This window comes from Hippoglossus stenolepis, chromosome 15 (assembly GCF_022539355.2).
Source record: "Hippoglossus stenolepis isolate QCI-W04-F060 chromosome 15, HSTE1.2, whole genome shotgun sequence".
Lineage (NCBI taxonomy): Eukaryota > Metazoa > Chordata > Actinopteri > Pleuronectiformes > Pleuronectidae > Hippoglossus > Hippoglossus stenolepis.
In genome coordinates this window covers 18,586,689-18,609,020 of record NC_061497.1, presented here as the reverse complement: position 1 = coordinate 18,609,020, position 22,332 = coordinate 18,586,689, and the positions used below count along the sequence as shown (strand labels likewise).

Here is a 22,332-nt window from a genome sequence, read left to right as displayed (position 1 = left end):
CAACAGGGAGAACGGATTCCTGAGGAGAGAGTCACGGCTCTGTTGTAAAACTTACTGGCAAGAGTGACCCTCTGTGTTTTTCTTTTACCGTTTCCCTCACTCACTCACTCCGTTCGTCTCTTACTTGTTATCAAAACCATGTGTACTAGTGTGTGTGTGTGAGTGTGTGTGTGCTGTGAGGTCTTGGAGGGACACAAGGACCACAGGGGAGCACAGGAGAGAACAAATATCAGGGCTGCGATGGAGAAACGAGACCACGTAGCCATGATGTGTGTGTGTGTGAGTGCGTGAGGCAGCAAAAGCTCATTAGATGTTGAAACAGGTGACATGTTATAAACATAAGACAGAGAGCAAGGGTGTGTGTTTACTAGAGAGGAACCTGATGCTGTTTTACTGTGAAAAATACATCTCAGCAAGATAATTAACCACCAACAAGAGCAGATTACTGAGATATCCAGACAAAACTATTTTGGGCCACGTCATAAATATGGCAGGCATGTGATGGGGTATGTTGTGCCCAATGCTGGTGACACACAGCGAGTGTGGGAGGGAGGAGGATGTGAAGAAGAGTTGGGAGTGAGGTAGAGGTGGGAGATGAAGGCAAAAGGGAAGGGGAGGGAGAGAGAGAGAGAGCAGGGAGAGCACACATCTGGAAACAATCGAAGGAGCGCAGTCTGACATGCACATGCTCCAGCTACAAAAGAACAACATGTCCTCGAACCCTGCGTATTGCAGCATGCTCATAAAACATAGTCAGACATCCCGATAAGTAAAACACCTAAAGAAATCATCTGGACTCAGTTTGGAAGAAACTCCTCATGTCACAGTTGTTCCTCCCACGCTCAACTATGTAACTTCTGAATGGCTGAAAATGGCTCAGTAATCATGTAATGATGTGTGAAAATTTTGTCCAACAACTGTTTTTATTGTGCTCACACGTGAAATATTAGAATCATTTTTTGTTACAGTATGATTTCATATTGTTATAAAACTGACAGCCCTACAGAAAACATTGTAAAATATTGTTACTGAAACTTATTGAATAACATTTTCCACTCTGGTTCTTCTGAAGCTTAAAAATTCTTGACATAACTTTCCAGTTATGTTGGTATGGAAGAATATTAGGGCCAGGCATGAGGGGAAAAAAGGGTTAGGGCTCCTCTAACTGGATTTGATGAACCACAGGAGTTAACTTTACTGTCAACATTTCAATTTGGCAGTTTGACTTTATTCACGAAACACAAGAAAAATCTTCTTCCTGATTTAGTTTTTTTTTTAAATCCTCAAAATGTTAAACGAAAGAAATCTACCTACTCTCATTATTTTCTAACGCTTGGCCCTGACACTCTTCTTTGTGGTTGAGTGTCCCCAGCACCTGAAAGTGTCAGTCCTCCTCTACTCTAGTGTTACTTTTGTAAGGACATTTTAGTTTCTGCGACTGAGAAGACTGTAAATAAGTTGTGTATAATATCCCTTGATTTTCCTCTAGCTCCCAGATCAATTAAACAAATTACCAGACTGACCCATGTAGCAGTCTGCTGAGGACCTCAGTAAACGTCAAACAAAACAAAGTTGGATTCTCTTACAGCCTCTGAAAACGTCCTTTCTGAAGCTGGAACAATAGGGTCTCCATGTCTGCATCCAACAATTTTAAAACTTTCCAAAATCGCCAATCCTGCAATTACACAGCAGCTGACCAGGGTCGAGGAGGTGTGAACTTCTTTCAAGGCTCGACTTTCATTTGTCACTGTTTTTGAAACCACCACGAACACATTTATCTCATCTCAATCTATTCTCCTTCACCAGACTCAGCAGGAAAAGCACGTGTAATTAACGCCACTTCTCCGAAACACAGCCATAATGAAGGTCATTAATTACACCAGTGTTGATCTATGATCCATTAAAATCCATTCCATAAATATTTTGTCTACATTGAATAGATTATAATCACATTTTAGCAATGAATTACAATAAATGATCAGTACAAGGCCATAAAGGTATCACACACAAGAAAAGACAGTCAGAAGAGATAAAATAAACAGCTGTCGTCTTATTTATTGCCTGTTACAGGACATCTTCCCTGAGAAGGACAGTAGGTATCTAAAGGTCATGATGTTGAACCCAAATTGTCCTTTGATCAATTATGTTCCCATGAGTCGTCTTATTAAATATGAAATAAACCACATTCACTGTGGATATGCAAGTGCTGCCATCTCATTCCTACATTGGAGTTTTTCTCACTGGAAACTCTTGAGAAAGTCCTGGTACGTTTGTCTGTGAGCAGAAGCAGCAGGAACAAAATGGCCACCGGGATGCGTCAGGACCTGAGGCTGCTGGAAGGAGGGGAGGAGCTCCCTGCTCATATTGTCAGGGATGACTCGGTCCTCCAGTCCAAACACATGCAGGGACGGGATCTGAAGGGGAGCGCTGTAGAACTTCTGGTGCTCCTTGCATGCGCTGGGGAAACCAGCAACGAGGACGGCGAAGCGGAAGTTGAACTCCGGCTCCAGTTTTTGCTCCTGAAGAGAACACAGCATGGCCACGAAAGCGGCTCCCTGACTGAAGCCCAGGATGCCGTCAAACGGACCCTGGACTTTCACAGCTTCTCTCACAACCGTCACACTCTCGTTGAGCCCGAGGCTTTCCTCACACTGCTGCTGAGCACTGAAGCTCCGAGCCTGGACGTCAGAAAACCACCAACCCCTGGGGTCCTCGTCACCTCCGGGGGCCGGGCCTGAACCACTCTCCTTCTCTGGAGCTTCTGAAAGGAACAAAGGTTATTGTGCTGTGTTTGAATTCAAAGAGAGGCACCACAGTTGACAAATCCATGAGCACAGTGTGTGACAGATGAATGTAATATCTCATTATGTCCTTGTTTTCATTAAAGGTCGATTAAACTAATGATTCTTTTCATCGTGGACTAATCTGCAAAGCATTTTCTTAATCAAATCAATCTTGATAAAGTCAAGAAATCATGAGAAATCCTCTACACATCCTCCTGGAGTCTTCATTCTTTCCAAAGTTCAAATTCCAAAGATTACTAATCGACAATGTTATAGTTATAGATAACCAGCTGCACCCAGACATAGACCATTACATGAACGCAGATAGGTTTTCTTTTAGTTTGACTAATCATTGCAGCTCTGGAGGCAGATGAACTTCAATTGTTCAGTCATTTAAAAAAAAATCTATCCAAATAAACTAAATACTGTCCATTTAATAATTCAAAACTTTTTCCAGCCTGAACTGTGAATGTTTGAATTATATGATTAATATGGACAAGAACACTACCATGATTTGTTTGCTCTAAATGGAAATATACTGTCCATAATTATAACATGTAAACAAAGACATGTTCTCATATTATCATTTAGTTGTTAGTAACTTTAGTGACTTTACTCCATCTAAGGATTAACTGCGTCCACCTGAAGTTGAATCTTTCCCTGACACGAACTTCTAAAGTGTGAGCTCTTGGGAACAGATGATGATGATGATGATGATGACGACGACGACGACGACCATGACGACCCACCTTCACTTCTGACCTGATGGAGACTGTGAGGCGCGCTCACATAAACCAGCTCCACGTGTTTCTTCAGCAGCTTCCGCAGAGCTCCCGTCTTCTCCCGGAACGAGCCGCCGTTCTGTCGGTAACCGTGAACACACAGGACCCGGAGAGGGGCCATGGAGAGCTTAGCCTAGTTTTAGCAGAGTTTAGCCTAGCCTAGCTTAGTCGAGCTAGCAGGAGAACGTCGGTTCCCAATGATGCGTTTAAAAAAATAATTTACAGGATAGAAAGTCGTTGTCAACTTTAACTGAGGAGTTCAAACCCACAGCGGGATGTTTGAGTGATGAGAACAACTACGTATCTTTTTTTAATTTATCACATTTAAGAAGTTTCTGCACAAGTTGGTGTGACAGCCGCTTCCGGTGCTGTACCGGAAATATTCGAAAGCGCTTCCTTTGATCCTTTTCAGAGTAAAAACATTTTCTGGTTATTACATTGTCGTTCCATAGTGAAACTCAGTGATGGAGGTCTTGTCAGTTCTTTAACTTTATTCAAAATATAGTCAATGTACTAAATGTCATAAAACACATGATGCAGAATGTTCTGCTTCAGATCCACACACTATTAGGCAGTTCCAGCTAAAACTAATGCACTTTAATACAATAAATGCTCCTTCATGAAGATTTCAATGTCCACTTTGCGATGTAACTGTTTTAAAGGGATGTTAATTTGTATTCATAACATTTTGTTCGATGTGTAAAGAGTCTGCTTTGATTTAAGAAATCAAAGGTTTGGTTTGTAACATACACAAATTAAATGTGTGGTGGGACAGTACTACGGTGCAATGAATGAGAGGGATTGGATTACAGGTAAAAAGAAAAGATTGAGGAAAAGATGTGTGAATAATGAAAATTCAAAGTAAAAAAAATTATATTTTAAGTATTGAAATTTGTACACAATTTTTTATTCAGAATATAAAAGTGTAAAATGTACACGTGTAGCAATTTTAAGGCAACGTATGCAATTAAATTTACACAAACTTGAGTGCACATATACAAGTAGGTATGCCCATCTCCAAAGCAAATACAGAGATCAATGTACCAGATGGGGTTGAGGATGTACAGAGGTCAAAGACAACACATATTGATATAATAGGCACAAATATATCTTACACTATTTAGTGTATCCTACACACGTCTAGTTTAATCACACTTTAAATATGGTAAAATGATGCATCTATTACAGGGATAATAGTCATTTTTCATCAGATGAACTTGCAGCGACTGCAGCAGATCAAAGTGTCTAAAGTTTTGACAGCCCTTCACATCAAACTTCTTCCTCGAACATCACTGGCTGCCTGCGCTGCTTTCCCTCTCCAGTAACTCTGATTAACAGCCTGTAGGCTGTATGGCTCATACTGATGATGCTGCAGCAGCCTTTACTCCAGCTACACGACAAGCTGCCAGCTTGTACTGACATTAGGCTTGAGGAGTTAAAAAACGACTGTGTCGAGCGTGAGAAACAGTATGATCTTGTCATTTTACCACATATAGAATTAGTTTTGTCAATAAATGGTGCAGCGTCTGGCAGTTGAAAGCAAAGCGATGTTCTCAGAGTCAAATCTATGACTTTGACAAGAGAAGAAACTGTGTTCTTTCTGTTCTGGTTTGAATTATTCAACACCAGACATTCTTCTTCACAGTGTCTGCTACTTCTCAAGTGACTGGTTGAGCATTTGACTGACGGAAAGTTAATGAATTCCAATTTCAATAAATTATTTGTGTGGCTATTGCACATAGACTGTATAGAAAGATGGATAACACGTCTCCACTTGCTCCCACTATCCAGAGATGAAATAAAAATATCTCGGATTTGATAGCTGCCATCTTGCACCCGTGATAAGGGGAATACACACACTTGACCATCAGTCTCAGCTGTAAACCATGTGTGGTAAGAACTACCTAAAATCGCAGAAACCATCTTTGAAAAAAACTTGTTTGACGTGTAAAAAGAACGTAGATCTGTCATGGACACCTTAGTTTAATGAGAGGTGGGAAACAATTCTTTCTTCCATCTACTCCCATTCATACAGATTTGTTTTTCTGCCTGACTGATGCTCTCCTTATGGATCCAGTGTGTGGTATATTGCACGTGGTGGGAGGCTGACCCCTAAAGACACTGGAGAAAGTCTCTTGCTGTGACAGCTCAGACGAGCTACAGTATAGGTGTGTAAACAAAGCGAAACCATGAAATCTTTGAGTGCTTAAATCTTTCATCTCTCTAAAACAAAATGCAACTTTATTTCCAGCACAGAAAAGTGAAATTGTAATTCTAGTCCACACAAACTCACTTATCACACTCCCTTTCAACTTCCGCGGCAGAACAGTTCTCCCAAAGGACCCTGACAAAAATACAGGCATTGTCTTTGATCTAGATTCTCTTTGTCGAACGCATGAAGGCATATCCCAAAATCCAAACTCTTTCTTCACAATGATACTCAGAAGTTGGCATTTAGGTAGACCTCCTATGGGTTTGGGGGTGGCCCATGGCGGTGACAGCCATTACAGCCTCAAAAGGGGAAAATTAAGAATGAAGTAAAACTTAAAAGAAATGTAAAAAGTTAAGTTGTGTTTTCCCCACATGGATGCATTATACACCTTTCTATATAATGGCTACACATCCTTTTTAATGTAATATTGTTGAGTCTATGCTACTTCTCACTCGTAAAAATTAAATAAAATAGTTCATGTAGCTCCAGGGAACACAAACTGAGATGTTTACTAAGATGTATTTTGAGAAAGTGTGTTTTCACTGTTTCTGTCTCTGGGGTCAGGGTCTTGGTCAACAACAGATTATTGGGGTTTTTTGTGGTCTCATATTTAGTCTCTGCCAACTAGATTCAGTATAGATAAATGTGTTCTTTTGCAGAGGAAATGCATGTTTTGACACACACACACACCCTCACACACACAAACTCGACTTCACATTGACTTATATTTATTTCCTGGAGACTTACTCCAACCTGAACCATAGTTACTAATTGCCTAACCCTTAGCCAAACCTAAACCTAAACCTAAACTTAACTTAAAGCTAACCCTAAAATATGTCTTCACCAAATTTACTGGTTTGCTTACAGGGACTTGCTTTTCTTCCCAAGGAAGACAAGCCGCTATAATGTGACATTGTAGACAGATTTAGGTCCCCACAACAGTAATACTTGGACACCACACACACGCACACGCACACATGCACGCCCCTAAGCCAAGGCTGCTGTTCATGTTCCCCAGCACATGTTCACGTGTTGACAGCCCCAGAGTGAGAGACCTTTGCTGGACTTGCAGACAAACTGATCCCCCAGTTTTATTTTTTAATTCCTTCCAGAACTGGCTGCTGCTGCTGCAACACACAGTATTACTGGCTGTCCCAGCCCCACACTTAAAGATTATTTCCTGTTATTAAAAATCCTGATCCTGAACACTCCTGAGCATCACAAAGTATGACAATATCATAACCTGCAGCACCACATCATCATCATCATATAAAAGAAAGTAGAATGATGCTTAGAGAGTACATACTTCTGCCAAGGGAAAATACCCATCTCTCCATGTTGAAGAAAGTGAAAAGCTGCATACAAAATGTAATGGTTCCTCCTTGGTCATAACCGACCCCTCGACAAAATTTGATCAAAATCGGTTCAGCAGTTTGTGACGGCCCTGGCCTTATGTGTTTCCCTGGCTGTGTTGTCTGTTGCAGGTGGTTTGCTGCTTTGTTTTGCCTGACTTCCTGGTTACTGGGAGGCTCCCCCTACTCTTGATTGCTGACTCACTGCACCTGCAACAGAATTAAGACCTTAAATCCGAGCTGAAGCGAAGAAGTTTGGACACTTCGGGTTTGAAGAGCGTTCTTCTAGCGAGGCTGAAACAGGCTGTCGAGGATGAAGGTGTGTCCCCGAAAAGATGCAGCTTTCAGGTGATGCGATACCTCGGAAAGTTGGAAAAGCTAAAGTGAAAAAAACGGATTCAGACGCCGACACCACCGTGGAAGAAGATGTCCTTTACAAGGAAACTGAAGAGTATTGTTGTGTTTACAGACAAATTAATGCTTGGTTGCTGTTACAGCAGTTACTCCTCCCCACCAGTAGGAGGTGAGGAGAGGCAGTGAAGAGTGAAAGAGGGAGCAGAGAGTGAGAAAATGTGCTGTACGCTGTGAGCAAGGTACAACTTATGAGGACGCCATGGCCACGCTAGTGAAGCACTTCATCCCAAAAGTGAATGTGCTAGCATGCAGACACATTCAGACGGCGTCTGCAGAGGGTTGATGAAACTGTTACACAGTATGTGGCGGATTTGAGAGCTTTGGCTGCGCCGTGTGGTTTTGGACAAGATGCTACTAGAAGAGGATCTCACGCTGGACAAAGCCCCGACCATTTCATGCCAAGTGGAGGCAGCGGCCAAAAATGCCACGCTGTTTTCTCCCACCAGCCGGTTCCGGTTGCGCCAGTACAGAAACACCATCATCTGACCGTCACAAGCAGGCAAGTGATAATCAGAATCAAGGTAACATCTGACTGCAATTGCGGAAGCTCCTGCACTGAAAGACATGGCAGCACTACGTTCCTTCTTGGGCTTGACTTCGTGGTTCAGCAAGTTCCTGTCAAACTATGTGACAGTGGTGGAACCACTGAGACAACTGCTCCTCACGAATACACAAGCTGAATTCCAGTGGACTGCTGCAGACGATAAAAGCTTCATTAAACTCAAAACGATGCTTCTGAAGAGCCCAGTGCTCTCCATCTACAACCCCAAACTGCCAACATTCATCATCACAGATGCCTCAGATTATGGGTTGGGTGCTGTCCTGACGCAGTTGCACTCAGACAATGTAGAGCGCATTGTTGCCTTCGCTACCCGCACCCTATCAGCTGCTGAGAGGAAGTACTCCACAGTAGAAAAGGAGGCACTCGCCTGTGTGTGGGCAGTTGAAAAATGGAGAACTTATGTGTGGGGACACAGATTGACACTCAGAACTGATCACAAAGCCCTCCCAACGCTACTCAGCACCAGAGGCATGAACAGAGCTGGCATGAGAGTTGCACGTTGGTCATCTAGACTGATGTGTTTCCAGTACGACATGCAGTATCGTGCAGGTAGCCAGAACATCATGGCAGACTGCCTCTCACGTGTTCCACTCAGCAACTCCTGTACTGCTGCAGATCCTGAACAGGACTTAGTCTCAGAGATAGCCGAGATTTTACCTCTACTGACTGCACTGCCGCTCGCAGATTTCAAAGCCGAATGTAAGGACTGCTCTTTACACAACTACGACAAGTCCTTCACTCAGGGTGGCCCAAGTTGAAAAAGTCACTCCCAGACGAGATACAGCCGTACTTCCTGGTACGTCATGAGCTTGCAGTTGAGTCACCGCTGGTCTTCCGTGGAAACCGCCTGGTTGTTCCCAAGTCTGTACGAAAGAGAACAATACACCTAGCTCACGAATCTCTCTACCCAGAGGGATCTCAGGAAGCACCAAGGGCTGACACAGATGAGGAAAACTGCAGCCCAACAGAGACTAACACTGTGCTTCACAGAGAGAGACAACCACCAGCTCGGACTAAAGACTGTGATGAACTAGATCTACGTCCAAGATAAGAAGACATGCAAAGGTTGCATCCTTAAAAAAAAACAAGACAACAGCAGTAACGTGAATTTGAGTAAGTTATGAATGTGAAGTTCAACAAGTATGAATCAGAGAAGGATGTAACTGATACAGATGATGGTACTGATGTTGGTCCCCAAATCTGATGCTTCTGATAGGTTCTGTACAGATTTCAGAAGAGTCAGTGCTATCACTAAGCCGGATTGTTACCCAATGCCATGGATTGTGTGGATGAGGTAAGGAGTGCAATATTTGTGACAAAGCTGGATCTTTTGAAGGGCTATTGGCAAGTACCACTGACACAAAGGGCAAAAGACATCTGTGCTTTTATTACACCTGGGGGACTGTTCATACCACATCATGCCATTTGGGTTGCGGAACACTCCAGCGCCTAATGAATAAGGTTTTGCAAGGGCTTTCTGGATGTAATGGGTATTTAGATGATGTTGTTGTGTTCAATGACTCTTGGGACGGTCATGTTCAATGTCTCAAGGCTGTGTTTGATCATCTGGTTGAGGCCAATCTGACAATTAACTTGTCAAAATGTGAGTTTGCTAAGGCCACAGTAACTTATCTGGGTAAGGTTGTGGGCCAAGGGGAAGTACGACCCGTCAGGGCCAAAGTTGAGGCTATGGAAAAGTACCCAGTGCCAACAACAAAGAAAGAGCTGGGGAGGTTTTTGGGTTTGGTTGGGTATTACTGGTGTTTTTGTCTAAGTTTTTCCTCTGTGGTGGCCCTACTGACAAACCTTCTTGGTAGAAAGGCTGTATTTGTGTGGTCTCCCCAATGTCAAGCTGCTTTTGTTGCTGTGAAAAGCCTGCTCTGTTGCTCTCCTGTGCTTGCAGCTCCAAACTTTGAGAAGTCTTTTAAAATTCAGGTGGATGCCAGTGGAGTTGGTGCCTGAGCCGTACTGTCGCAAGAAGGGGGAGGGGGCATTGACCACCCAGTCTGTTTCTTCTCACGTAAGTTAAAGCGTCACCAATTGAATTATTCAGTTGTGGAGACAGAAGCACTGGCCCTGATCTGGTCCCTACAGTTTTTTTAAGTGTATGTGGACTCTGGGTCAACACCAGTCACAGTATTCACTGACTATAATCCTCTGACTTTTCTATCTGACATGCAAAACAGCAACCAAAGGTTCTCTGTTGCAGGTGGTTTGCTGCTTTGTTTTGCCTGACTTCCTGGTTACTGGGAGGCTCCGCCTTCCCTTGATTGCTGACTCACTGCACCTGCAAGGCCGAGTATAAAGGCCAGGCTGCATTCGACTGATCTCGCTCTCTCCCTGGACAGCCGAGCTCCTGCTCCTTGGTTGTACTGTTGCTCTCTGCCATACAACACAAGCTACATACACACGGTTTTCACTACATTCCACACCTCCACCACACACTGACAACTGACTTGACATTCATACATGTTGTTATTCTGTTGATTATATTAAAATATGTTGCTTTGATTCAAGCTATCTGTGTAGACCTCCCTTAATTGTTGTGGCCTAAAATGAGCTGGTCAGAACAAGTTTTTAAGTAAACCTGCTGAAAGTCAAACCAACAAAGAAAAAAAAAAATAGCTTCCTTAGCAGAGGTAATAAATATCGACATGTCAAAATACACAATCAACCACAAACCAATGATATAAAAATACTAATTATACTAATTAGAGTCTTGTGTAATATACCTTCCTTTGACACAACTATTTCTTCATGATCACAATATCTTAATTAGTGTATAAATATAACATGAGGCCATACTGTGCGTCAAGATACTGGAAGTGGAGCAACTGAAACCAGGAGTCAACTAGAGACATAAATACTGAATCTTGGACATTTCTAAATTACTGTTTTGCATAACTTCATATGTTATCATACGTAATTTATGACTGAATAGTCTTTTAATAAGTTTACTGTGCCTGACTTAACAAATACAATTAAACAAATCAATCCTGACAAGCAGATTGGTGAAGCCTGTGATTTAGTCCATGTTGGAATGGAGGAAAAATTGCATAAACATTAAAACAATCAAAATGGGAAAATGATTCCTATTATAGATACAAAGATTGTGTGGTTAAAAAAAAAAAAATAGATTCTTTAAAGGTGTTTGTGATTTACAGGGAAAGTAGACACATCAGCCATATTTAAAGAGGTCAACTATTGTAGCTGTGAGATGCTTTTAGGTCTCCCTTCATATTTTACTGTCGTCCACATGGAGGCAGTGGTGCACCACAGGTTCAGGGTGTAGCGGACCTCCCACCTCCCTGGCTTCAAAATACCACCAGCAAGCAGAGCCTCTCTGAATATACATGGAAACAAACCAACAGCATGTCATTGCACAAACTAACGAGCAGGAGTTGAGTCATGCATAGTGTAGAAATTAGGGAAATGCAGAAAAATGCTGTGGTACTAATTAAAACCTTTCAAATGAAAAGAAACAGCAGATCCACTCCACCGTGTGTCCTCGTGAAACACGGATCATGAGGACACTCGGACAGGAAAGAGCAGAGGGGAGCAGTCGCAGTCAGAGCAGTGGAGACAGCAACAGTATTAGATCAATAAGCTGTGAATCTGTGTGCGATCTGTGTGAGGAGTGCGTGCACAGAAAGGAGGACAGAGAAGAGTATGACAAATGTCCCGTCTGCTCCAGATCCTCACCAGAGTGGCTGCTGTTAATGTAGGCCATGCACAATGTGAGCGTCCTCGTATAAAAACAGATCGATGATCCAGGAGAGCAGCTTTACGCTTATTCACCGTGTTTATCTTCAAGTCGTACATTCTGCTCACACCGTGATGGTTCCTATCAAGACAAGTGCAGTGCAAACATAAAAAAAGTGCCAGTGGGATAAAAGACGGGTTTTGTTGTTGTGTCGTAGACGGCTGACAGATGTTATCACGAGGTGGGACAGAGGTGACAGGTGAGATGGAAGAAGGTGGAGATATGTCCTATGCAAACGTCAGAGTTATTCAACGTGCGACACCATTATCATTCTTTTGTTAAATAATACAATCTGTAAACGAATCTGTCACTTCGTCTTATGCAATCATCTGTGTGTTATGAAACATTATGTCAATATTGTACACGTTTCGATCCACGTGTTTTAACGCATGAAATCACATTTTGTCAAAATGCTGGTGTCAGGGATATCGTGATGCTGCACTTCCCCATTAGGCTGATCAGACTGCTGTTTTGGCAAAATGCAAGTAAACAGATCAGTACAAAAAGGTCCATCACATGAAACTAGGGCAGCAGCAGTCACAGAGGATGTGTGTTTAAGAAGAGTCGAATGCTGCACCTTGAACGTCCTCGCCAATCTGCATCACTATCATGACCCAGCCACACAATCCTCCCTCACCTGGCGCCAGACCTCTCACCTGACACATCAGCAGCGGCTGATTGAGTCCACCCTCCCCTCCCGTGTCGGATGATCATGAGCAGGGACCACGTGCTCTACGAGAATCGGGCGACACGGGAGAGGCTTCAGATTTTGCACCAGCAGCGGTCAGACTCGAGTTGGCCGAGTTAGTCTGACCTCACAAAAATGTGCAGTAGAGATTGGGGAACACTGAGGTGCAGCCAGGCCAGGTCCACCATCTGTGGGCAGAAATGGAAAGACAGGAAAGAGAGAAAGAACAGCACAGGTTATGAAGATGTCCAGGGCGCCGACAAGCAGGAACGGGATCAGTGACAAGTGATTGGAATGAAAGTTAAGTCTGATCGACCTGGACCCAAAAAACATTCTGCGTTGGGGCCTACAAAGCTTAGACCTAACCCCTGATTCATCAGTGCATCCATGATCCATACCACTGGTCCTTTGAGGATTGCAGGAGGAGCTGGAGTCAAGCCAGCTGATATTTGATATTGGGCGAGAGGAGGGGTACATCCAGCGTATCTAAGGAACCAACACAGAGAGACAAACAACCACACAGGGACACATACACCTGCGGTAAAATTCAATTAACCTCATCCCCAATGTGCATGTCTTTGGACTGTGGGGGGAAGTGGAAGTACCCAGAAAAAACCCACACAGACACAGGGAGAACATGTTAACTCGAAAAACACCCTGGACGAACCTTCTTACTATGAGGCAACAGTAACTAACCACTGCACCACCTTACCACCCTGATCGTCACCCGGGATCTCTAACTTCAACAATGAAGCAGTTTCCTTGGTTTCCTTTGCATTGGATGTTGCTCTTAGCTAAACTGAGTCACGGTGCAATCTGCTACGAAGCCTCTTATTCGCTCCTTCAGAAGATTCTGTGAATGAGCAGGCTCACACCTTGCTCACACTAGATTATGCTTGAGTATTTTCATTTACTCGCCGACTGTTTCTTCTTAACAGCCTTGAAATCGAAGAGTTACTAATATTTATTTTCAGCACCGACTGGGTTTCTGACTGACTCATATAAGAGGAACTCCTCGTGATCTCAGCTGCTCATTTTTGCGACCGAACCATACGATGTGATTGGTTAGGCTCGTGACTCGTCATATTAACTAGTAACAGGGAGAGAGCTGGTCAAGTTAAATGATGAGTTTGAGATAAAGCTCCAAATGTGAACTATAATCAATACTTTAAATTTTATATTGATTAATTATCAAAAAGCAAATGGAGTTGCCTAACTTGTACGTTTATTTATATGCATTTCCTGAGTTTAGCTTGATGTGTAGTCTGCTTAAACAACATATAGATAATATTATTTGTTACTCTGCCAAACATTTTTTCTTCTCATTTGACTGAACATTGAGGGTCTAATATACTAAATACATTCACTTCAGTAAGATTTGGTGCAATTTTAGAGTTTCCTATGGTTTTATGCTTCTTTACACGTACTACACATACTCCACCACTGTTCTTATATTATTTCAAATCTGTTCTCTTATATGAATTATATTTGAACATGTTTTCTTTTTTTTATTAAAATGTTCATTAAATATTGTGTCGTTAATAGATGAAACCAACCAAGGTTTATATTTTCTTCATATTAACTGAATATGCAGTAAAATGCTGCTTATAAAATAATGAATCATTTTACATAAAATTAAAATACAATACTGCAAAGAGACTGTCTGATTTATCAGTTGGCCGATAAAAATCTGCACATATGAGCCATTCACCGACACATCAGTATCAACGTTTATGTTTGCTGATATGAAACATTTAATTTAGAAAATAATGGGTTTATTGTCTTTGTTCAAGTTCTATATATTTGTTTGTATTTGTGTTTTCTTTTTATTTCTAGTAATTCATGATAAATATAATGGTTAAACTGTAAAATATCAAGCCTCAATCATATTTTCTGGTAACAGGGGTTTGATAAGAACATCTTAGGAATCATTTTTGTAATATATAATGGCTGATGTATAGGTAACAGTAAGTATATTTACAGTGTCTTGTCTTTTGTCTTTTGCCATCTTTTACTCTTCACAGCCAGTGAGCGAATCACAAAAGAAAAAGGAACCATCTCAGTGTGCACATGAGCATGTGGGTATTGCAGTAAGACTTGAAAGATGTGAACCAATCCCTTAAGATAATCAGAAAAGAGAAATTGTGCTCATGACTTACAGCGTCTTTTCTCCGAAGCGGGAAGGAGAAAATCTCTGTAGTGGCAGTCAAGGTCTTTTTCATTGTAGGAATCTGTCCAACACTACTCTCTGGTGAGTATTTCAAAAATGATGCACTGATGCATCGCTGTTCAAATTCACAGTCCAATGGCTGCGGCAGAGCTCGCACAACTTCAATGGTTTGCAAGCGATCCTGATGCTTTTGGCTCCAGGCTTTCATTAAAAAATAGATCAAAGAGATCAAATTGATAAAAGTGTAGAGGGGAGGGTAAACCATGTCGCCAACAGAAATTAAATTTTATGATCAGACACATGGGAATCAAGCACTGAACATGGGATATCCCGCTCTTTACCCCCAACCCATCGTCTGCTTCGCATGCTGCTCAATTATTCAATTTTATGTTACAGATGTTTCAAGATAAAGTCATTGAAGTCCAACCACTGCATATGTTATAAATCATTAAGTCAGCAGAAAGCTCCAGCATGAGGTGGCTGAGCTTCTTGAAGACGCAGTTTTCTTTGGACACAGGCCCACGACTCTGAGAGACAAATGACCCTGAACTTCAGCAGAATAATATATTAGGGCGTTTGGGTCGTAGGGAAGTTTCATTGGTTCATAACAGGGGGGGGGCTGCAGCAGGGCGAGTGTCCGCAGGGAGGGAGAACGGACGCTGAAGATGAAGATGGAAGAGGCAGAGGGAGAGGTACTGTATCAGTGCTCTCAGGGAGACAATGGAGAAAGACGTCCATGTCTAATGTGTAGTGAAAGGTCTGCTATTTCAATCGCCTTGAGCCGATGGGAAACCTAATGGGGGTTCACAGAGGAGGCGCATACAAAGTTATATACCATACTTTCTCACATTTTCCAGGAACCTCAAAAGCTCCTGAACTCCACAGGGTTTCAACTTCAGCTGCTCGAAAATGAATTGAATTCCACTCGTCGATTCTCAGAATAAGATTACCTGTGATATTACATGTTACAGCCTCTTAACTACTTACTGAACTGCTGCGTTTTCCCCTTGATGATGAAATGATCTTTTCATGCAAACGGCCTCATTTCTTTTTAGTCCTTTTCTTTTCAGATTGTCCACTTGAGACATCTGAACAACATTGTGTTCACATGTGTTCTTTATGATGTGTCTCAAAAAAATGAATTTTCTAAACCTTTTTCAATGTTAGTTGTGATTAACTGTGGTGTTTCCTTTTAAAACCTGACGACGTGCAGATTTGTCAGCTGCACATTCATGCCGCATATCTCCTCTTATACCACATCGTAAAGCTGTTCTATTTGATTCGGATCTGGCAGCTGTGGGAGCCAGTGAAGTTTCGCTGAACTCATTATCGTGTTCATGCTGTAGGTATAGAAGATGGTAAATTGTGGCCATAAAGGGATGCACATGGTCAGCAACAACACTCTGCTGCATTCACATTATGATTTATTGTTATTAAGGGGTGCAATGTGCTCTAGGAAAACATTCCCCACACCATTACACCACCAGCACCAGCCTGGACTTATGACACACGCAGGCTGGGTCCATGGATTCTTTCTGTTGATGCCAACTATCTGCAGCCTCAGCAGGAATTAAGATTACTTCCAACCAGTCTTCAACTGTCCAGTGTTGTTGAGCCTGTGTCCACTGCAGCCTCAGATTTGTGTTACTGGCTGACAGGAGTGGAGCCTGACGAGGTCGTGGCCGGTCCGCCTCGAGGTTTTCACCTATTTCAGATAAACTCATCCCAGCACCAACGATAACACCACAGCCAAAGTCATTTAGATCACATTTTACCCCCATTCTCATGTATGTGATGGGTTTATAACAACAGGCTGCATGTGAGAGTTGCCTTGAGAAAGACCATTGGTAGCTGACAGATCACCTGCTGCATCAATTGAATTCCAAGTCTTTGCAAGATGATATTTGTGCTGTAGAAAAAAACCTGTGGACGCCAATGGCTGTGATTTGGATTATTGTCGGTGTTGCATGGTTTATTCCCAGACGGAAAAATACAGATGCGACACCAAGGCTTCACCAGGCTTTAAATGGTAAGAGCAGGATATGGGAGGAAGCTGTAGAATGCAGGTAGTCAGAGTCTTGTGTGAGTCTATTTGCTATTAAAGAGCCCAGCTGGGACCTGGTAGTTAGGCAGCGGTGGCACCAACTGTGTGATGGGTGTGGTCTCTGGACCTGCTCCATGTCAAGGCAGCTCCCACATGAGCGTGTGTTTCCTGTCGCCTCTCAGACTCTCTGTGACTGTTCTACTTTTTTCTACTAATTCATTTCAAGGATGTACCACTAGTTTTGGATAGGTGTCACATAGAGGCTGCGCTCGTTAGTTTTACTAAATGTCTTTTGTTGCAGAGAGAAGCACACACGGGCCCACTGTTGTGTCATGATGCACATGCCAATTAGGGAGAGTTAAGAAACACACCCGGGGGACAAGGCTGCTGTTGACGTTCTCCCGCGCTGATGAGAAGCCATGTGTCGATCCCTGAGGGAGGCGCAGGGAGGGAGAAAGAGAGCGCAAATATCAGACAGATAAAAAGGTACGGAGGAAGAAAGAAAGTGAGGGAGTTCCTATACTCGGGTGTAACGTGGCCCTTCCCTGTCACGGTGATTTATGAGGAACAGAAATATTATAATATTTCAGCCGCAAATCAGAGAAGGGGGAGAGAAGAGTAAGTAGGTTTAAACTGTGTGTGTGTGTGTGTGTGTGTGTGTGTGTGTGTGTGTGTGTGTGTGTGTGTGTGTGTCTGAGACAAGTCGATCAGAAGGGAAAATACATTTAAGAGCCAAAACCAGACAGCAAACTATATCTAAACAATAAGCGGACATGGCACTTAGCAAAACACATCTCCAAGCTGCACCTACACACCACTTCTGTATGCATTTGTTATTTATGTGCATACAATACACTTGCACAAATAAAGTAGTGATGCACAGCTGATTGCATGTGATGCCTCCGCTCTGCTCCTGTAAAGGTGGGAGTCGTCCTAATGGAGTTTTTGCAGCGATGACTCAACTCAGCGCTCCTTTGCATTTGTGCACAACTTATTTTATAGGTCAGATGTAGAAAGAAAAAAAATAACAGAAACTATATTTAAATGTCTTGTCGTGACTTTTCGCTCATTTGTGAATTTGAGGGCTGCAACTCTGGCAGCTCTCGACTCTCAACTCTCACATTTGCAGCTTTTGACAAGTTCATCCAGCGGAAAAGGCTTCAGGTCCAATTTGTGCTTTACATTCATCAGTGCAGTTGTGTGTACATGTGTCCACGGCTCTTAATGTGGCTTAATTCATCGTTATCATGGCTCAACATGCACAGACACAAAAGGAAGAGCGTGTGGAAAGAGTGATAACCTTGAGAGAAGGTTTCTCCGTGTGACACTCCAGGCTTTTCCTCTTTGAAGTATTGCTCTGAATCCCTTCTATCTCTCACTCTTATCACATTCATTACTGCGCCAACAAATATCTGCACCTGACACCTCAACCCCCCCCCAACGAACACACACACACACACACACAATGTACCGACCCCTTCGCTATATGGCTTTTAACACAAAACTCTCATACACATTCAGCTTCAAGCATTTCCACAATTTTGATGAACACAAAATAAAATTGATTATATTTCAAAGAGAAATATTGGTATGGGTATACACAGATGGGACTTGCCTGCTGATCTCAATTAATGAGAATAGCAAGAACTACGTGATCGATCGATCTTCCACTGGCAGGAAATCTACATTTTTTGTTGTTGTGTGTAAATAACTATAGAAATTAATCCACTCCAGCTGCTCTGGGGACTGAGAGTCAGCAACACCTTTTAACCTTCGTTTTGAAAACCTCGACGAAAAACTTCACAGAAGAAAATGTTAATATCGTGATTTCGACTCCCCCGTCAAAAGAAAAGAAAAAGTAAAGACAGACAGAATTCTCACGTTTGATGAAAAGTGGCAATGTTCAAAAGACAAATTCTCATTTACAGGTCAGTCAGTCAAACGATTCCAACAGAACTCAACAGCAAAACATCAAAACACACCGCAACTAATTGTTCTTCATTGCCAACTGTCATCAGTGATGGATAATTGGGGATGAGGAGGGGTGGGTGGGGGTTCAGGGGCCACACGTTTAGTAACAGTGGCATGCAAAGTCAAAAAGATGAGAGATGTGTGGAGTGAGATGAAATGAAAGGGGCAGAGGGGGGATTAGCTACAGCTATTAGCAGCTTCTAGAGTAATCACACTCATTAGTTGCTATCAGATTGAGTTAGATGGTTATAAAATACAAGAGAGGGAGAGAGAGAGAGAGAGAGAGAGAGAGAGAGAGAGAGAGAGAGAGACCTAGAGCACATTTCCTACTCTTTCTCTCTCTCTCTCTATTACAGAAACAGCATTTCGTAAAAATGAATAAAATAAAAATGACAGATTTATCATCACCTTCTAATTTGATCTGGCAACTTTTTAAGAAAACGACAGTGGCCGAGACGTCTCACACGAGCGCATTAACAGAAACTACAGAAACATAACCACAATGGAAGTGAGCGACAACGGGTGTGGACGATGCAAAGAGCAGATTCAGACAAAATCAGATTCTCTTTGGAGGTGAAATCAAAAGTGAGCGCACACGAAAATGTCTGCAACGCCTCAGAACACAGGATCACATGGAAAAACTGCATGTCCTGAATTTTTAATTGAGTTTGCTATGTTCTACGAATCAACATGAACACACTGTTGTTAAAGGAAATCAACAAAAGTAACCAACACAGCTGCAGTTACAGTAAATGGATGAATAAGTGATGCAGTTACTTAATTATACAGTCCCCGAAAAACGTGTTGAAATGATATTTATATTAAATAATTAATACAGGTCGGCCGATTTTTCAGAGAAATGTTCTGAATATTTAATCGACCTCAGTTACCAGACAGGATCCTAACAAGTTCTCTGCGTTTCACAAGTTACCGTTACTATCAGTTATTTTCTATTTTCAAACGGACGAGGCATGAAGACTCAACGCCCCAGTGGACTGACTGGCTGACTGACTCCCAGACGCTGGAACAGGCATGTACGATATAAAACTTGTAGCTTCTTCTATTCCATCAGACGTCGAGCTGATTCCCTTTGGAAATGAGTAAGAAGTCTGGATGTATTTTATTCATGTGACAAGGTAGATTGTCAGTGACATGATTTATATCGTTTCTGGTTCCTGTGATGACAGGAACGTGTCTCGGCTCTGAAGATAAGACGAACGATCACCGTGTCGGTCACTAGTATTTTCTGTCTCGCTCCTGTGAAGGGGGAGGAGGAGGAGGAGGAGGAGGAGGAGGAGGAGGAGGAGGATTCCAGAGACGCTGCTGCAGGAAAGTTTGAGAGCTGCCGTGCATTTTACCGTACGAGTGCCTACAATAGAGATGTTGCCGACTTGGTTTTCATGAATAATTTTCACATTATCCAACGGTGCAGAAAACCTATTGAGACAAGGAGACAGAGGCCGGGACGAGGAGAAGAAAGACGAGAAGGGAGTAAATTATAAAGAAATATGAGCGTATGGCTTTTATTTTATTTATTGTTTAAGCTACACTTTTCTTTTTCATTATTCAAGTCGCCTGCTTTGGCTTCCAATCACATGAATGAATAAAGTTGGCCTAACTGTCGCAGTTTGGCTCAATCGGTGTTGATATTGACGAGTTGCCTGAATTCATTACTGGACAGTGTTGTCAGTGATGATGACTAATTAGTGCAATAATATGTAATCAGAAGGATTTAGAGATATGTGACGTGTTTACAGCATCATTTAGATATAATAACTAACTGTAACAATACAATTCATATTGTATCACATGTACAATTCTTGTTTTGTAGACTTGATTCTGTCAGAATTACATTAAACATATGAAGATGTGAGACTTAACTTGTATTTAAAACTGCACAGATCAATATTCTTATATCAGCAATGGGAAAAATCCCAGATTAAGTATAGTTGTTGCCATCTTGCACATTTGCACATCTTGCAAGATTCTGAGCAGTGGTGATCAGGAGGTCTAAGTATTGAACCAATCACAAGTCAGTCTCAGCTGTCAATCAGGATGTTTCACCCCATTTTTTAAGCATCAAATAAAATTTGAGAAAGAGGTATTTCACGTGTAATTTTTAGTTTGGTCAATGTCCCCATCCATCAACATGGAGGAGGCAGATTTCCTAGCATCATTTCTGGATAATGGGAGCAAGTGGAGAAGCGTTGTCCATCTTTATGGTTTCCAGTCCTGGCTGTATGTGGAATTTGCACGTCTCCTCCACCTCTTTGTAAGAAATCATTTTAAAAACATCTAACTATTGGAGCTCTCTCTGGCTGAGGAGAACATAACGTCTCCAGTCCGGAGCGTTTTAATGAATAACTCCACGGCAGCTTGTGTATCACTATCAGATCTCTAATGACTTCACAACAACTATCCCATCAAATCCTATTTAAAACCCCTAAATGAAAAATAAGGATCAAAGATGGAACTAAACTCTGCTTAATACAACAAAAACAGAGCAGGGGAGATTTTAACAGCTTAGGGCAATTTAAAATTCACAAGGTGATATGTAAATTAGATTTCCTTGTTTTTGTACCAAAACATATTTGGTGCACCTCAAAAAGATTTTTAGCCAAATTGGGAAAGCAGATTTTTTCTTTTTTATTATTATTTATGTATATTTTTGTTTATCAAAAGCAGCAGTTCAGAAGTTTATTGGATTCTTCAGCTGAGACAAGATAAAAACAGAGTGTACAGTGGAAACAGAGAGGTTATCAGGGAGGTTACCATCATGTGCTTTGTTTGGTAATGCTGGCTTGTAATTTCCCTCTGGTATTTAATAAACATTATTTATATATTTCTCGACTCTTGAATCATTCATGAAGCTTATTATTGCTGAAATGTTTGACTGAAGACTATTATTGTATTGTTTTACATCTGAAAACGCTAAATATTAAGGATGAGTTACACGTTTTAAAACCATTTTTTCTGAGCCGGCGATACATCCTGTAAATATGAAGGAGAAGAGGGAATGGTGGGCGAGGCTAATGAGTGGAGGGAGATGGGAGTTTAGTGAATTATAGATATTCGCTCTGGTCAGTGATATTTATCTATCTATGCATAGAATAAACTTCTGCAGCGGCGAGAGGCGGTCTCTTGGCAAAGAAAACAATGCGCTCAGCTTCCTCTTTAATGGAGACACTGTTTTCTGTGCAGTGTGTTTACCAAGTGCTGCAGGACGGATAAAACCAATGTAGACTATTTGTCCACATAAGAGAGGACGGTGGTGATATTACGAACATAAACTCAGAGTGCGTCTGCAAGAGCTTCAACTTTGCTTCGGAAGTTGCCACAGTGCACATGCCGAGTTGCAAACATGGATCCGCAAAAGACACAGCCACTTAAACAAAGGAGTCTCTAATACTCTTGATAAAATATTAAAGTGATAAAACTATTTTCAACCAATCAGCATATCACTGAGGGATAGAATCCTTCATCACAATGTTCAGAGACACTGTAGTTTACTTGGAGTCATTCCTACGGAGAAGTCTGATGCTAGAAGTGATCATGAAGCACCGAATGTGGATGAATTTCAGAGTGTATACT

At 42.0% G+C, this 22,332-nt stretch overlaps 1 protein-coding gene and 1 long non-coding RNA gene across 2 annotated transcripts; one reads left to right on the top strand and one right to left on the bottom strand.

The window, feature by feature from the left end:
* Nucleotides 1-2,030: 2,030 nt before the first annotated feature.
* Nucleotides 2,031-3,952, bottom strand: ovca2 (OVCA2 serine hydrolase domain containing). Its single transcript, XM_035179030.2, has 2 exons — nt 3,533-3,952; nt 2,031-2,761 (listed from the first exon to the last, which is right to left on the bottom strand). The coding sequence occupies exons 1-2, from the start codon at nt 3,684-3,686 to the stop codon at nt 2,238-2,240; spliced, it is 678 nt and encodes a 225-aa protein (XP_035034921.2). The 5' UTR covers nt 3,687-3,952; the 3' UTR covers nt 2,031-2,237.
* A 194-nt stretch (nt 3,953-4,146) lies between these two features.
* LOC124854914 lies at nt 4,147-10,621 on the top strand. Its single transcript, XR_007034876.1, has 3 exons — nt 4,147-9,218; nt 9,322-10,125; nt 10,315-10,621. It is a non-coding gene; the product is annotated as an uncharacterized LOC124854914 (long non-coding RNA).
* Nucleotides 10,622-22,332: the final 11,711 nt, after the last annotated feature.

Excerpts from the sequence above, each read along its gene's own strand:
- ovca2 (XM_035179030.2), bottom strand. The coding sequence starts at position 3,686 with ATGGCCCCTCTCCGGGTCCTGTGTGTTCACGGTTACCGACAGAACGGC. Across the intron at positions 2,762-3,532 it reads CCATCAGGTCAGAAGTGAAG|AAGCTCCAGAGAAGGAGAGT; the intron begins GTGGGTCGTCAT and ends TGTTCCTTTCAG.